General features: G+C 46.5%; 1 protein-coding gene across 4 annotated transcripts in view; it reads right to left on the bottom strand.

Moving 5' to 3' along the window:
• AKAP9 (A-kinase anchoring protein 9) overlaps nucleotides 1-16,026 on the bottom strand; it is a 2,953,299-nt gene that overhangs the window by 1,212,214 nt on the left and 1,725,059 nt on the right. For all 4 annotated transcript variants that reach the window (XM_069648423.1, XM_069648424.1, XM_069648425.1 and 1 more), the window contains one exon: nucleotides 2,838-2,957. In XM_069648423.1, coding sequence (XP_069504524.1) covers nucleotides 2,838-2,957 — 120 coding nt within the window. The remainder of the gene's footprint in view (nucleotides 1-2,837; nucleotides 2,958-16,026) is intronic.

Below are 16,026 nucleotides of genomic sequence, written 5' to 3'. Positions count from 1 at the left end.
ACTTCAGGACTTGTTGAAAAAGACTTTCTTTTGTAGCAGGTCAGGGTTATAAACAGCTCTACAAATGCTGCATAGTGCAGCAAAAGAATCTAGAATTCCGTGTACGCAAACCCTCCATTATGCACCCAGGAACTTGCACACCCAGGACAAAAGTGCCTCATGGCCCTACTGCTTTTCCCCAGTTGTTAAATCAAGTGTTAGAGGGTATGTGTGGGAGGGAGTTATGCAGGTGGAGGAGTCATGGACTAAGAGTACAACCGAATGACCATGAAGGTAATGTAAGTTACTCAGTTTTGTTACTCTATGAGTCTTTCATATCTTCCCACTTTATTGGAAACCGATTACACAGCAACATCTAGATGAGGAGGAGTTGCAGCATGCGTCGGGAGGTTACAAGGAAATAGGTTTCACTACATTTCCCTTGCCGAATGAAGCATCGTGCCTCAAGGAATACTGCTTGCAAACCACATGGCGTGTAGACCAAGTAGCGGGACGACAGATTTAAAAAAATGGGCACATGCCTTTGGAAAGCTAACAGTGCTGCTAGGATCTAATGCAATGCTTATGGAGTCTCTCTGGACTGGAATGACCATGCAAGGTGTAGGACGTATGGATGCATGATATAATGCACCTGTCAATGGTATCCTTGGCTGTCTTGAGGCAAGGTGGAGTGGGAAAAAGATTGTCCGAGCTGAGGAAGGGTCCTGTTCTGTCCAAATAGAACCATCAACGTTCTGGCTACATCCAAATTATGGAAGGCCTCCTCGGCCAGGGAGCCATGAGACAGAAAAACAGGCAAATATAATTCCTGGTTTAATTGGAAGAGGACCTTCAAAATGCAGAGTGGGGCTGTCTTAAGAACCATCTTCTCAGTTGAAAGACAGTACAAAGCCCCTTACATGGTAAGGCACGTAGCTCTCTCACCCACAAAGCCAGCCAAAGTGACCACAACCAAGAAAGCAGTTTTCCAGGAGAGGAAGCCAAAGTCCAAAGAATCCATAGGCTACAAAGGTTTTTTCCTCAAGGAATTCAGAACCGAATTCAAGTTCCATTAAGGTGGATGGTTTCTGAGAGGGAGGGTAAATGTGAAGTCTGTGGAAGGTAAGTAAAATGCCCGTATTGTGAAGAGAATGATTTCTCACCACTATATGTTCTGATAGACGAAAAATAAGTTAACAAAAGTACATTTTGTTTTCAGTACTTGCCTGATAAGACATGGCAGACACGGTATTGCTTGTCAGAGATAATGCTCTCAGGAGCCTAATGACAGCGCTGCACCCAACTGCTTTTGCACGGAATACTTTTAGTTATCTATCTCTAAAAGTGCACATTAAGCAAAGCCTCTTGAATGAATAGAGATATTCAGATTCTACATGTTGTTGGTGCTTTATGCAGCATATACGGAGAGCAGTTTCCAGTCTCACTTGGAGCAGGTCTTTCCTAACAAGTTGGCATGGTGGGAGAGCTTAATAGGCTTAAGAGTAAAATTCTTACCTGTAAGTATGAATCCACAGCTATGTGTGTAAGCGGGTTCACATTCATTGAATGCACTTGCTTTATTTGCAACAACATGAATGAGGTTTACATCATTTGGACCTTGCAAAGCTAGAAGAAGATTAGGTTTACTGAGAGCGGTTTTAGAAAAGGAGGGTAGGCAAGAGCAGATTTTTGCACTCAGCGTAGAGAATCATTGTTGCATATCTGTAGGACTGCACTCATCCACACTGTCAGGATCAATCTCCTGAGGATGACACTCAAGCCGCAAGATCGTCACACTGATCTAAACAAGCTTTCTGTACTTTCTCGCTGTCCTTAGCCCTCTCAGGAGAACCATGGTTATCTAAGGCACATGCAAATCTCTAGGAGGATGAGGGGATACAAAAACAAGTTAACTCTTCAAATAAAGGAGTGATCACATAAGGCTACAGCTCTTATACACTTATTAGGTGCATATAATATGTTAATGTTTATGTTGATGTGATATGATAGAGCTGTGAAAAATGAACCACGCCGCACCATGTGCAGTGTTGCTGTGGATGTGGAGATGTGTCTCTTACAATGCACTAGTCAGCCACAGATTCCATCACCTACACAATCTTTTTTCTTACACACATCAATTCATCAGACAGCAAGGAAAACAGCTCCTGCTGGGGACTAAAGATGAAGGTATATGGATCACAAGAATCAGTTAACTGTGAATCGGTAAACACATGGGTACGATTTTTGGCCAGGATGGGAAATTGAATGCGTCACTGGACAGCAGACTCCATTCTGACAGTGTTAAGAAATCAGGCAGACAGATTCAGCTGAGAACTGTTTCTGGGTTGACATACCTGACCACTGGCATAACATGCTGAGAATCAATGTACGCAGTGATGCTAGATTTAAGTAGCTCCCCCCTCAGTTTGTATGGCAGACTCTGCATTGACAGATTTGGGCCTTGGATGCAACTAATTCATCAGGTACTTGTTCTCTGAGTTCATCAGTCTCCTTGCTGAACATTTCTGTACAAACCTTCACTTTGGCTCAATGACTTAACTAGGAAATCAACTGAGTCAGAATCCTCTCTGACAGAGCTCTTGACTTCTTGCAATTGGTTTAGGAGTACTTACCAGTGACAACATTTCCTGCTGTTTTTGTTGGTGATCACTTGACAGCACCCAACACTGCAATCATGCTGTAACAGAAGGGAGCGTTTACCTAATGTGATTCCTGTGCAAAGGTTTTTTTAATAAGATTCCACCACCTAGAATACCACATTAAGGAAAATGGTTGACCTTGGATGTACTCTATGATCACATTTGAACAATTCACAATGGCTTTTGTGAAATACTTACCTCTCTAGTTTGGTCATCATTTACTGGCTGGAGTCTCTGCGGAACTTTGAGTTGTTGCTCTAATTTCTGTATCTCTTGTTGGAAGACATCTCTCTCATGCTCCCTATCCACTGCCTGCTCCTGCAATTTGAAGAGAATATGTTACACAGTAGATAAAAGGCTTGAATGTAATTGCTTAACAAATGCTTGCTAGCAACATCTTCCCCATCAGTTTTCTTCAAGCCCTCCTGTTCAGTCGCTGATGGAAATGTATTGGACTTTGCTATGATTTTCTTGTGCCTTATTTAGGTAAAGAAAGACCGAACCAGCTAACACAATCTCAACTTAAAGACCTAGGCTAGGAAAAAAAAAAAATCCTGAGTAGAGAGTTAATGGCCCAACCAACAAGCCTTTCTTAAGGTTCCATTTTGTGCCTAGAGGGATCCCTTACTTTGATGATTTTGCAATACGTGGGTTGAAAGCAAAGGAAAATTCATAAATTCGCTACAGACTATTGTTAATGTTGTAGGGGAGGAATGGCCACGAGGCCCTCCTCACCTACAGCTCCCTCCCCAGGTGAGGACCATGACTCGGTGGGCGCCCCCTCATGCCACCCGGGCCCAGGTGGAGGAGGATTCACCCGCCGACGACATTGCCCACACGTACCCTGTCTTTGCATTTACCAAAAATTAAGTTAGGCCTAGACGCCATCTTGCCTAGCAAACATGGTGTGAGTTCAGCACACTGTAACGAGGCCCCCACCTTTGGAGGGCCTTTCATGCATCTCTGTCGCCTCAGCAGCCCTGACAGATCCGCTGCGAGTGCGTTCCCATGAGAAAGTCGGAGATGAGCTAAACCCGAGATGCCAACACGGCAACATTATATTAGTAACAATGTGATATTGCACCCCGTATGACCCGGACCGCAAGGCCGGGGTAGCGAGGAAAAAAGCTGAAGCATCACTATCTGAAGAAGGTAGAAAACAATTCAAGTATTGGTATTGATGAACTACCTCTGTTTAAAATGTGAATAAACCATAAAAATGTAACGTTATATGATATCCCTCCAGGTCTGGACTAATGCTGCTATAACCACGGAGAAAGATGTTGACCAAACGTGTAACCTCTATCTGTAAAAGTGTTTCTCAATAGTATGTAGAAACTTGAACTCATATATGTTTTTGAATCACCCAAAGCGGCGAGCATCAATCTCTGTAGGCCATAACCTAGATATCCCTCGTATAACGTCTAATGTACATACAATACGCACACAATGTAGTGAATATAATGTTAGGTAATGAAAAGGTACTGGAACCGACTGTATTAAAGAAATGTGTAACGAAATTGAAATATATATATGTGTGTCTAAATAACGTCAAAATAAGGCAGAACAGTATAGAACTTCTGCATTCACTGATCAGCAACGCACGAGGAAAATACCTTTGTGGATATATGCAAGGCCATTCCCTCTCCCACCCCACCAAGCCTGCCAGATAAAAAAGCTAAGACTTGTGCCGCGCTCCCTCACCTCCCCCAACCAAGCTGGCGTTACTTCAGAGAGTCAGAGGCCCCGGCGCCGCAACCAAGGCCACAGCCCGCCACCTGTGTTATTTACAGCACGGTAATAAACCCACGGTTGAACCCACTGATCTACCAGCACCCTCTCATAAATCCCACGAACCCCCCAAGAATCCTGACCCCGTGCAAGGACGACCCCCATCATTGGGACAAGACACAGAGACCCATCTATATAATAACTTCTAACGCAGCAGACAGACATGTATCATTCGGCCCAGGCCCCAGAGCCCCGTCCCGCGACCTAAAATACCGGTCAATAGGACACAGGTAAATCTCACCCCAACCGACAACCACCAGACCTCTCACGAGGTGCATTCCTCATGTGTTGTGTTTATTTTATAAGATAAGCTGCTGAAGCGATTTATTAATGAACTTAAATGTCATTTTCTGAATAACTGCAGTGTGCATGGCCTAGGGCAAATGAGACAGGAAAGGTATTCGTCATTGTCACAGGCTGCCCCAGCACATCAACACCGCACGGATGACCTCAAGCCGGCCTGCCAGGCCCAACCCAACCCACGAGGCTGACCAGTGACGTCGTCACGCCAAGACCAACCCCGCTGCAGCAACACCTATAGTTAGTCGACGCCACCCAATCCCAATTGACTTGTGCCCCCTATAGTGTTTAGGTGTTGATGACGTTTTTTGTATTAGAAATACGCCTGTCTTTGCTATTGTCAGGCAGAGCGCTCTCGTAGGTTGCAGAGTTCTTTGCATGCCTCATTTTTGGATAAACTCCCACTTACGCTCACCCGCACTCTGTCTTGGCCTTATTCCCACTACGGGAGAGTCCCTTATTGTCTCTCATTGCGGGGAGGATCGTGCTGAATTGGGGGCGCTTCCTTTCAGTGGTGACCCCGATAGCGTGATATCTCCAAACTATTTTTCCTAACTCCTTCTTAACGACCCCCTTGTGGCACGAGAATCTCCGGTCGAGAAGGGATACGCACGGTGAGCCGTCTCCGGGAGGCCGCCCGCCAACGGCGACCGGCACAATAAGAAGTGCGCACTCAATGAGAAAGGGTACGGGATCCCGATTGGAAAAAAATCCCCTTTGAGTGCCGCTCGCCGGAGCCAGGGGCTGACCGTTGAGTTACCGGTGACGCCGCCTGGACGGACCCAGTTTCGGAGAGTATCGGTTCAAGACGGGCACGTGAGTACCGAGTGCGAGTGATCGTCAAGGGGAAAAGAAGGGGAATTGGGAATAAAAGAACGGGGACAGGTAGAGGAGAAGAATATCGGGGGTCTACTACAGACGGGTCTTGAAACTTTCTTTATTGTTTCTTTGCATATGGCCATTAGGAATAAGAAATAAGTGACGTGGTAGAAGTGACGGAAACCTAGCTCCGAGAGGGGGTGGAAGGCGGCGCCGCATAGTGCTATCTAGACTAGTACTGGGAATATATGAAGAAGTGAGAAATAAGTTATTGGTGTCTAGCAAAAGGAGACACCGGGAATTTTTTTTTTAGTGATTGTGCTCTCTCTCTATTTCTTTTTTTTCCATTTCCACGGGGTAGGGGGTGAAAATTAGAAGGGTATAAAGAAGTTAGAACATCTTAAAAAGTGGGGACTCAGTAGTGGCACGTACAGACGTGAACACAGTAACCGTAGCAGGAAAACAGGGACAGCTGGCCAGGGAGGAAAGGGAGGAAAAAGACAAAAGTGTGAGTGGAAAGTATTGTGAGGGGTGCGCGCACCGTACGAGTGTTGGAGACGAACGGGTGGCCGCGAGGTGGTGCCAGAGAGTGTGGCCATAACCAGTACTTGATCAATTGCAAGTGAGATCACATAAGAGTGCCTGGGAATGGGAAGGAGATGAGATATGGTGAGTGAGAAGAGATTTGTGCAGTGAATAACAGTGGGTGATAATTTTGAGAGGTCCGCTCTTGTCTGTGCCATAAAGGTATACACACGCATTTTTACACCTAATCAAAAGTAACGAAGGCGAACGCGGTAGCGCTAGCGATTTAGAGGATGGGGGCTGAAACTCCCTTGTCACACATTTGTAAGAGCTTGCCGGGATATGCTGAACGCATAAATAAATATCATGATCAATGGTTAACAGAATTGAAAGGGGAGGGGTTGCCCCAGATTTGGCCAGAAGGAGGGTCTTTTGACAAAAGCGTTCTTGATATGGTATGTACATGTATTCGCCTCAAGTATAAGGGGAAACAATGGCAGAATAGGAAGGAGATATTAGATCTTTGGAGATTGTTTGAGGAAGTACCCCCACCCAAAGCTCCAGCGCCAAATATTGATTTACCTTCCACCACAGACAATCCACTAATGATCCCGCGAGAGGAAAAGGAACAGTTAAGTACAGAACAACCCGCGGAAGTGGTTATGTTGTACCCAATATTACCTAAACCAGCCCCTGCAGCAGGATATAGCGACCCTATTTATGTGCCTCCCCCTTCGACCAGCACGCCACAAAGACCAACTGCACCCCCACCATACGAAAACACCAGAGAGCGCGCCCAGGGAGGCACACAGAGGGTGGACATAGAGAAGTTAACGAGTGACTTAGAGTCGAGGCTTACAGTGGCAAGAGATGAACTCTCAAGAATAAAAGACATATGTGAACGCACAGCATGCGCCCCCACACAATCTGGACGCACGTCTAGAGCGTCGAGCGAAAGTAGACAAATTGAGGAGGGATGGAAAAAGGGGGAAATACTGTTCAGAATTGAGGAAGAACCGACCAGCATAATAGAAGTAGGGATAGCAGAAGGAAGCATTGGTGACGTCTCGCGAGAGAGAGGGATCAGAGAGGATTTGTTATGTGATGTCAGAGGAGGGGGGGATGAGAGTGATAGATTGAGCATGGCAGTAGGAGGAGAAGGCGAGGAGCTAGATGGTGCATGTTCACTGGGGACTATAGAAGATGAATGGATGGGACGACTAAGAAATAGGGTGGGGAAGATGGCGTCATTGGAGTCAGCAGTGACTAAGGAAAAGGAAGCTGCAACGGCAAAAGGGAAATTACAACTCCCATTACTCCACAGGGGGGGCGGGAGGCCAAACTATATACCGTGGGCTCAGATGGACAAGGCTAATTTAATGAAATTACTACCACAGCTGTCAGGAGGGGCAAGCAAGTGGATATATGCATTTGAGAAACATACCGCTGGTATACCGCTGGCAGTAGGCGATGTGAAGAGCCTACTAGTGTCCGCAGTAGGGGATCAGGCAGACAGAGTATGGGCTAAAGCGGGTTTTCCAGCTGTAACTTTAGAGTGTGATCGCCATGATGGGGCTTCTTTTAACACCGTGCGAGCGAGGGTGTGGGACGCACTGCGGGAAACCTTCCCAGATACCCCTGATTTGCAGTCAGTAATGCAATGTACCATGAATGACGGGGAGGACGCTATGGATTACATTCTCCGGGTGCAGGAGATGTGGAGAGCGGAAACGGGTACGCCCTGGCACCAATCCACGTCTCTATTTTACTTCATCATTAAGAGAGGGCTCCCAAAGGAAGTGCAGAAGGCACTAGATAAAATAGCAGGCGTTGAGGCAAAAGGCTGGCCGGAGATCCAAAGCATAATAGTACACCATTGTAAACGGATCAAAGAAAGAGAGAGGGAAGTAGCACAGAAAAGGTTGGCGGATGAGGCGAAGTTGGTGCAATCAAAATTGGTGAAGGTCGCAGCAGCGGTAGCGGGACTCCCACTCATACGGGAGGGAGAGGAAGGAGAGGAGGGGCAAATAGCAATACAAGGAAGAATAGCAGCGAATTGGGCAGGACAAGGGCAACGACAGTGGACAGAGCAGGAGCAGAACGGAGGTCCAACGTGGCAAGAGTGGGCCCCAAGAGGAGGAAGAGGTGGGTACAGGGGTCGAAGAGGAGGACAAGGGTATGGAGGAATGGGAGGAAATGGGTGGCAGGGTCCCAGAGGTCCACAGGGGAGCTGTTGGAATTGTGGGAGATGGGGGCATTACTCAAGAGAATGCAGGAGCAGACAAAACAACGGTTTCCAAGAGATAGAACAGTACGGACACCCCCATCCAGGAAGCCCCTACGGCCTCCCCATGGGACAATACCAGCAACCAGACAATGTAGTACAAAGGAGTAACGCACAACTACACGGACATCAGTACCGAACACAAACCAGCCCACAGAATAATGACAATGTGCACTACACGCCTGGTAACACTTTCGCCACTGTAGCTAATGGGGCACCTGCCCCCGCACCTTACAGTGGAGTGTCAGTAGTTTCGGGGAACATTTTTGATCAAGGGGGAGCAATGAGACACCCCGCATAGGACAGCCCACAGAGAGCACTTGCGTGTCCAGTACTGTCTACGACCCACAATGCATCAGAGGAACCATTGATAGGAGCGCAGATAGGAGACAAGCAATTCATATTCATGGTGGATTCGGGAGCGGAGAAATCATGCATTAGAGAGGGCCGGTTCCCGTTATCTAATAGAACGTTAGAGACGCAGGGGTTCTCTGGGGCTGTAATTGAAGTTCCTTACACAGAGGTACTGGATGTGACAGTGGGGGGTAAAACAGTGAAAGCACCCTTACTGTACTATGAAAACTCACCCATCAACTTACTGGGGAGAGATCTCTTGAGCAAACTAAATATGACAATATCATTCACAGGGAGCGGCATCGTATGTTCAACGCCAGGTATATGCCCCCTCCGTATATTAGCAGTAATACACGGCCACACAATCATGAAAGAGATCAGAGGGGTACCAAGAAATGAGGAGATGTTTGTTGAAGGTATGAGAACATTGGCTCTCATAGTACCAGAACTAAAAAGGGTGGAGTGGAGGATCCCAGCAGAATTCCTTTTTCGTCCCATAGCAAGCCCTGACACTGCTCTTGGGGCAGTACTATCGTTGGATTTGCATGCAATACATGTATCAACAAACAGAATATGTGTGATTGGTATTGACATGGAAGGATGTGAGTGGCGGACAGTATTGTGTACAAATGCAAATATCCCGCTGAGAGAGCTCTCGGACGAGGAGCTATTTTCTGACACTGAGGGAGATGGTGAAATAGTGATGGAACTGGCAATGCCCTGCGACATTGTAGTTACAGCCAGACAAACTAAGGTTGAACTAATGGCGGTAGTAGGAGCACCGCACACATTTTTTGATGAAGACATGAGTTCAGTACCCACTAACTTATGGACTAATGGCCCCCATGATGTAGGGTTGCTGCATGAAGTTCAGCCTGTGGTGATAAAATTAAAACAGGGAGCAATACTACCCCGGGTGAAACAATATCCACTGTCGCGAGAAGCAGAAGAAGGGATCAGAGAGACAATAGAAGCACTGCTAGCACAGGGTATAATAGTGCCCTCAAACTCCCCATGCAACACATGCATTTACCCAATCAAAAAAGCGAAGGGGGGTTCATGGAGGATGATACAAGATTTACGCCCACTGAACGATGTGGTAATGAAGGAGTTCCCTTTAGTCCCGAACCCGGCGACAATACTGTGCAACATTCCAAAAGTAGCATCACACTTCACAGTAATTGACTTAAAAAATGCATTTTTTTCGATCCCCTTAGCAGAAGAGAGCAGGTACTTGACAGCATTTACATTAGGAGGAAGGAGGTTCGAACACTGCAGACTACCACAAGGATATTGTGAGAGCCCAAGCATATTTAACAGGGTACTACATGAAGATCTGGGGAATTTGTCTGTAGAAAGCACAGTGATTCAGTACGTTGATGATTTATTGGTTTGTGCACAGGCTGAGGAAGAGTGCAGACAGGACTCGATAACACTCTTGACATTATTGGCCAATAAAGGGTACAAGGTGGACAAGGGGAAGTTACAATACTGTCTGACAGAGGTCCTATACTTGGGTCAGCTGATATCAAAGGATGGCAAGCGAATTATACCAGACAGGGCACAGGCGATTAGAACAATTGGGGAGCCCAAAACAGTAAAAGAGATGCAGAAATTTCTGGGTATGTGTAACTATTGCCGAGCATGGATATTGGACTATGCGGCGTACACAAGGCCCTTGTTACAGGCACTGAAAGAAGCACAACAAGAACACAAACACATAGAATGGACAGAGGAGATGAACACAGCATTTAACTCACTAAAAGAGCTGATATCAAGCGCTCCAGTACTAGCAAATCCAGATTATGGGCGCGAATTCTTTTTATTTTCACACTGCAAAGGAACACTGATGACAGCGGTACTGACACAGAAAACATCTTTAGGGCACAAACCACTTGCTTACTATAGCGGCACCCTAGACGCAGTAATGCAAGGTCATTTCGCGTGCGAGCAATCCCTAGCTGCAGCCGCGTTCGCAATTGAAAAAAGTGCCACGATAGTGATGGGCTGCCCGGTGACACTGTTTGTGGAACACTCACTTTTTGCAATATTAGAGCGAACAAAGAGCACATTGACAACACAACGCGCCACAGCATATGAGATAATACTGTCCAGCGCTAACATCCATATAGTAAGATGTAAAACAGTGAACCCAGCCACATTCATCACAGAGGCATGCACCGTAGAGGACATGCAAAACCACAACTGCGCCACGTACACAGGTGACGAAAGTAAGGATCAAGTGATTTTTGAAAATGCCCTGACCGAGGGTGAGGTGTATTTTGTGGACGGGTCAGCATCAATAGACATGGAGACAGGAGAAAAGCATGTGGGTATGGCAGTGGTACGATTAGAGGAAGATGAATATGAGATACTAGTACAACACCGCCTCCCATCACACTATTCAGCGCAAGCAGCAGAACTAATAGCGCTAATAGAAGCATTGCATGCCGCCAAGGGGTGCGCAGTGACCATATATACAGACTCAGCATACATGACAACAACAGTTCACGGTGGGTTGGCCCGGTGGGGGCGGAGAGGGTTTCGGCGAGCAGACGGAACGCCAGTCCAGCATGCAGAATTATTGAAAGAACTGATTGAGGCCCTGCAGGACCCCACGGCAGTGGCCATCGTAAAATGTCAAGCTCATACCACAAATACAGATTTTATATCTTTGGGGAACGCGGCAGCAGACGCCGCTGCCAAAGCAGCTTCATATTTACAAAAAGGTGAAATAGGAGAGTACATGTTGCACCACACAACAAGCCAAGAGGTCCCCGCAGGATATAACATGATGTCCACACAGGAGATAATAGAGCTGCAAGATGGAGCTAGTGCAGAGGAAAAATTGCTGTGGACTAAGAGAGGATGCAGCAAATCACCGACTGATTTATTGTGGCGACAAGGGAGTTCAGGAAAAGTGGTAATGCCAATTACGCTGCTAGAAACAGCATTTCAACAACTACACTTTCCCGCACACAACACAAAGAAACACATAATGGCAGAGATACAAGAAGATTGGTTTGCACCTTGCCTCCAGGAACACGTCACAAGGTTAGCTCTAGAATGCACGACATGTCAAATTTACAACTCAGGTATGACATTGCGTACACTAAGGGGTACGATACCAAAACCAAGTGGCCCATTCAGAGAGCTCCACATTGATTATGTAGACATGGGAGAAAGGTGTAACGGGGCTCGATACATGATTGTGGTTGTATGTCCATTTTCGAGGTGGGTGGAGGCAGGCCCATGTGCCCGCCCTGACGCGAAGGGCGCCGCGAAGTTCCTAGTGCGGGAAGTGTTTCCGCGCTGGGGAATTTGCGACGTTATTCGCTCAGATAACGGGACGCATTTTGTTAATGAATTATTTAAAGAAGTGACTACATTATTGGGAATAAAGCACAAATTATGCTCGATTTATCATCCTCAAAGTAATGGCGTCGTGGAAAAGATAAATGGCCTATTAAAAAGCAGATTATCAAAACTTTGTTTTTCCCTTAAAAAGACTTGGATGTACTGCCTGCCTTTGGCCTTGTTTGAACTACGAAACCAGCCAAGTAAGGACCACCATTTGTCCCCGCACGAGATCGTCACGGGAAGAAGAATGCACACAGCGCATTCGCCTCTCCGTGAGCGTTCTGATGCACACAGAAGCGCAGCTATATTGGGGGAGGAGTTCACAGAATATCTGCGAAAACTGACACGGGCAGCGCGCGTAATTGCAAAGCAACTAGCCCCCCCCTCGACAAGAGAGGAGGGGAACGCGACTGAACCAAACAGGTTGCCTGAAAAACCACTACAGCTAATGCCTGGTGACCTTATATATGTCAGAAGTTTTGTGCGGAGGTGGAATGCACCACGTTTCCACGGCCCCTATGAGGTAGTGTTTTGCACGCCCACAGCAGTAAAGGTGAAGGGCCTGCGATATTGGGTGCATTTGACAGACGTACGTAAAGCTTACAGCGCTGCGGAGAGTGAGGTACAGGACGAGGCACAGGCAACAGCGGACGATGAAGGTGTGCGGAATGAATGATTGGAATTTTGTGTGCATTATGAGATGAACAGTGAACACAATTAGCGCGCAACAAATGTCCTGGACTAAAACATGTACATATGTATATGCAAATTTTCTTTTTATTACAATTTTTGAAAGTTTTGCGTGGGGTTCTTTTTTCCTCTCCTGTGCTCTTTAAGATGTTTTTTTTATTTGTTGTTTTTAAACTGTCATGTTTTTTATTATTTATATATATATATATATATAAAGTAAGGTACGAATAATGATGATTGAAAAAGCTACCTTGTCTGTCAACACACCCCCTCCCTCACCCAACCCTATATTTTATCACCGAAACGTTACAACGTGGAAATGTTTACATGTTTGTATTTAATGAACTCTTGTGTCTCAAACAGGATTTATCATGGCATCGAATGGGCAGCCTGCAACTAATAGATATGTTAGATTTAGAGAAATGTTAGTGGCTAGATTGACATATTCATTTGAATGTGGTTTATCAATGTGTGCTATTGTGTTCTTCATCTCAATGTTTTGTCTAGTATTACACTGGGTTATAGCGTTCATCTCTACCGAGATGAACGAGGGGGGAGGGGGGAACAACACCACCCTTGCCCCTGGAACGAAAACAATTCCGACTGTAGGTATCAAAGAAGGTGATTTCTTGATCTGGGATGGATCACACTTTGTGTGGGGATACTATACTACACCACCCACTGCTGTCCTGTCACAATCGAGAACCAAAAATGTAAATAATGACACAATGTCCCAACCTGGAACATACAACAACCGCACGATCCCTCCCGCCCCAATTTCAAACAACGATCTCTTGTTTATTAAGGAGGATGGAAAAGTGATTATGATGACAGAACACAAGTCCCTATATGAAGAATTAGAAAAGGGGGGTGGGAGGGAGGAAGGGGGGCCTGGTTCTTCACCTACTATAACGAAAAGGTACAGAAGAAGGGAGAAAAGTAGACGGAGAAGAGAGACTGGGGGACAGGGGTATGATGAGTATTATGGGCTAGGGTTAGACAAAATGGAAGACCCACGACACCCTCACCAAGCAAATAAATGGTATGCAGATATGAGCACAACAGCAAAACAGACAACCAATGAGAGCTGCTATGTCTGCTCACTTATCCCCCATGCATCAGGCACACCTAAAGTATTGTTGCCACGAGAATTGCCCATTGTGGATGCCCAATGTCTCCTTCATCTCACGCTGTGTAGAATAAAGAACATTTTCCAAGCACACGATGTCTCTTTCAGAATGCTACAGAACAACAAAACGTGCTATTCGCAAGCGTCTGGAGTGATCTGTCTTAAAGAACCTTTCTTTGCAATACAAGGGACACTGTTTTCCGAAAACAAATGGAAAGACGAAGAAGTGCTGTGCAAGGCAGAAGCACTGAAAGGTGTCCAACCGGACAAGTTGCGGTGGATGGAAAGAACGTGCTTGCCAATATGGAAAGAACACATCCCTAAACTAACATGGGTAACAGCGATGGAGAAACCCTTCAAGCTACAAAGTGAAATACAAAACGAACTATGTTTCAAGGGAGAAGGAAAAATGGCAATGGGAACGAACAAGAACTGTAACAAAACTCTCACCATCCCAGATATGAAAAAAGGAACAGCAGCACTAATGGACACCTACTGGGTATGCGGAAACAAGGCGTACCTGCACCTTCCCCAATCATGGAGTGGTAGCTGCTCAATGGCCACTTTGCATTCAACACTAATGGTGATTCCAGAAAGCCACATTGACAGAAGTAACATGATGGAAGGAGGCTTGAACCAGGATGTAGCTTCTCCAACTACACAAGCGCACCTTTATGTCCTGTCCTCCGGAGGGAAAGGAGAAGAGCTCTCAAGGAACAAGCGAGCCTCGAACTACATATCGCAAGCATCATCTGATTTATTGGCACAGATCCCAGACAGGTATCGCCTGTTCAGCTCCGTGGAAACATTCTTTGCTTCGCTAGTATCAAGTGTCCAAGCAAGAGCAAATGCAAAATGGCTCCAGATCACACGGTGGGAACTGATCCAGTTGGCCAATGACACTGAAGAAGGGTTCAACATAATAAAGGTGGAACTACGAGCTCTGCGATTAATGACCATGCAGAACAGGTATGTTCTAGACCTGTTAACAGCAATCGATGGAGGTGTTTGCCGAAAAATAGGAAGTGCGTGCTGCACGTTCGTACCTTCCGAAGACGCAGAAAATGGGTCCCTGTCCCACGTTATTGAAGCAGTACATAACCTGGGCGAGAAGATGAAAATGGAAGGCGGAGCTGAGGATAGCTCGTGGTTCGACAATATCTTCTCTTGGGTTCCCTCATGGCTTGGAGTGACAATGAAGTTCCTGATACCAATAGTGGTGATCATCCTTGTAATGTTCTGCCTGTGCCAGGTGGGCCTCCGATGTTGTGCTAATGCAGTTCCTAACGGTGCAATGATGATGGTGACAATGGGCAACTCCGGTGGTACAATTAAAGCAACACAAGAAGTACATGTGCAGACAGGAGCAGATAACACCCCCAGGTACCAGTTAGTGCCTATGTGCCGTGATAAGTACATAGTAGATAAACTATGGCACACCACTATCAAAGAACCACGAGACGTAGAACTGGAATGGTATGAGGAGGTCTGGGTAGATCTGGAAGAAACTGGCGACTGTATATATTTAACATGTACACCAGACGAGTATGCTAGGAGAGGTGAGAGTTTAAGGGGGGTGTGCAGAGCATGGATGCCTATAAAAGGAACCCCTGCATGGGATGACGCAGTGATAGAGGAACAAGAATATAGAAGATTGGAAGAGCTAAAGAATTCGTTACGTTAAGTAACGAAAGGGGGGAAATGTAGGGGAGGAATGGCCACGAGGCCCTCCTCACCTACAGCTCCCTCCCCAGGTGAGGACCATGACTCGGTGGGCGCCCCCTCATGCCACCCGGGCCCAGGTGGAGGAGGATTCACCCGCCGACGACATTGCCCACACGTACCCTGTCTTTGCATTTACCAAAAATTAAGTTAGGCCTAGACGCCATCTTGCCTAGCAAACATGGTGTGAGTTCAGCACACTGTAACGAGGCCCCCACCTTTGGAGGGCCTTTCATGCATCTCTGTCGCCTCAGCAGCCCTGACAGATCCGCTGCGAGTGCGTTCCCATGAGAAAGTCGGAGATGAGCTAAACCCGAGATGCCAACACGGCAACATTATATTAGTAACAATGTGATATTGCACCCCGTATGACCCGGACCGCAAGGCCGGGGTAGCGAGGAAAAAAGCTGAAG

The sequence above is a fragment of the Ambystoma mexicanum genome, chromosome 2q (genome assembly GCF_040938575.1).
Source record: "Ambystoma mexicanum isolate Mex_15411 chromosome 2q, UKY_AmexF1_1, whole genome shotgun sequence".
Classification (NCBI taxonomy): domain Eukaryota; kingdom Metazoa; phylum Chordata; class Amphibia; order Caudata; family Ambystomatidae; genus Ambystoma; species Ambystoma mexicanum.
This window is presented reverse-complemented; position numbering and strand designations above follow the sequence as displayed.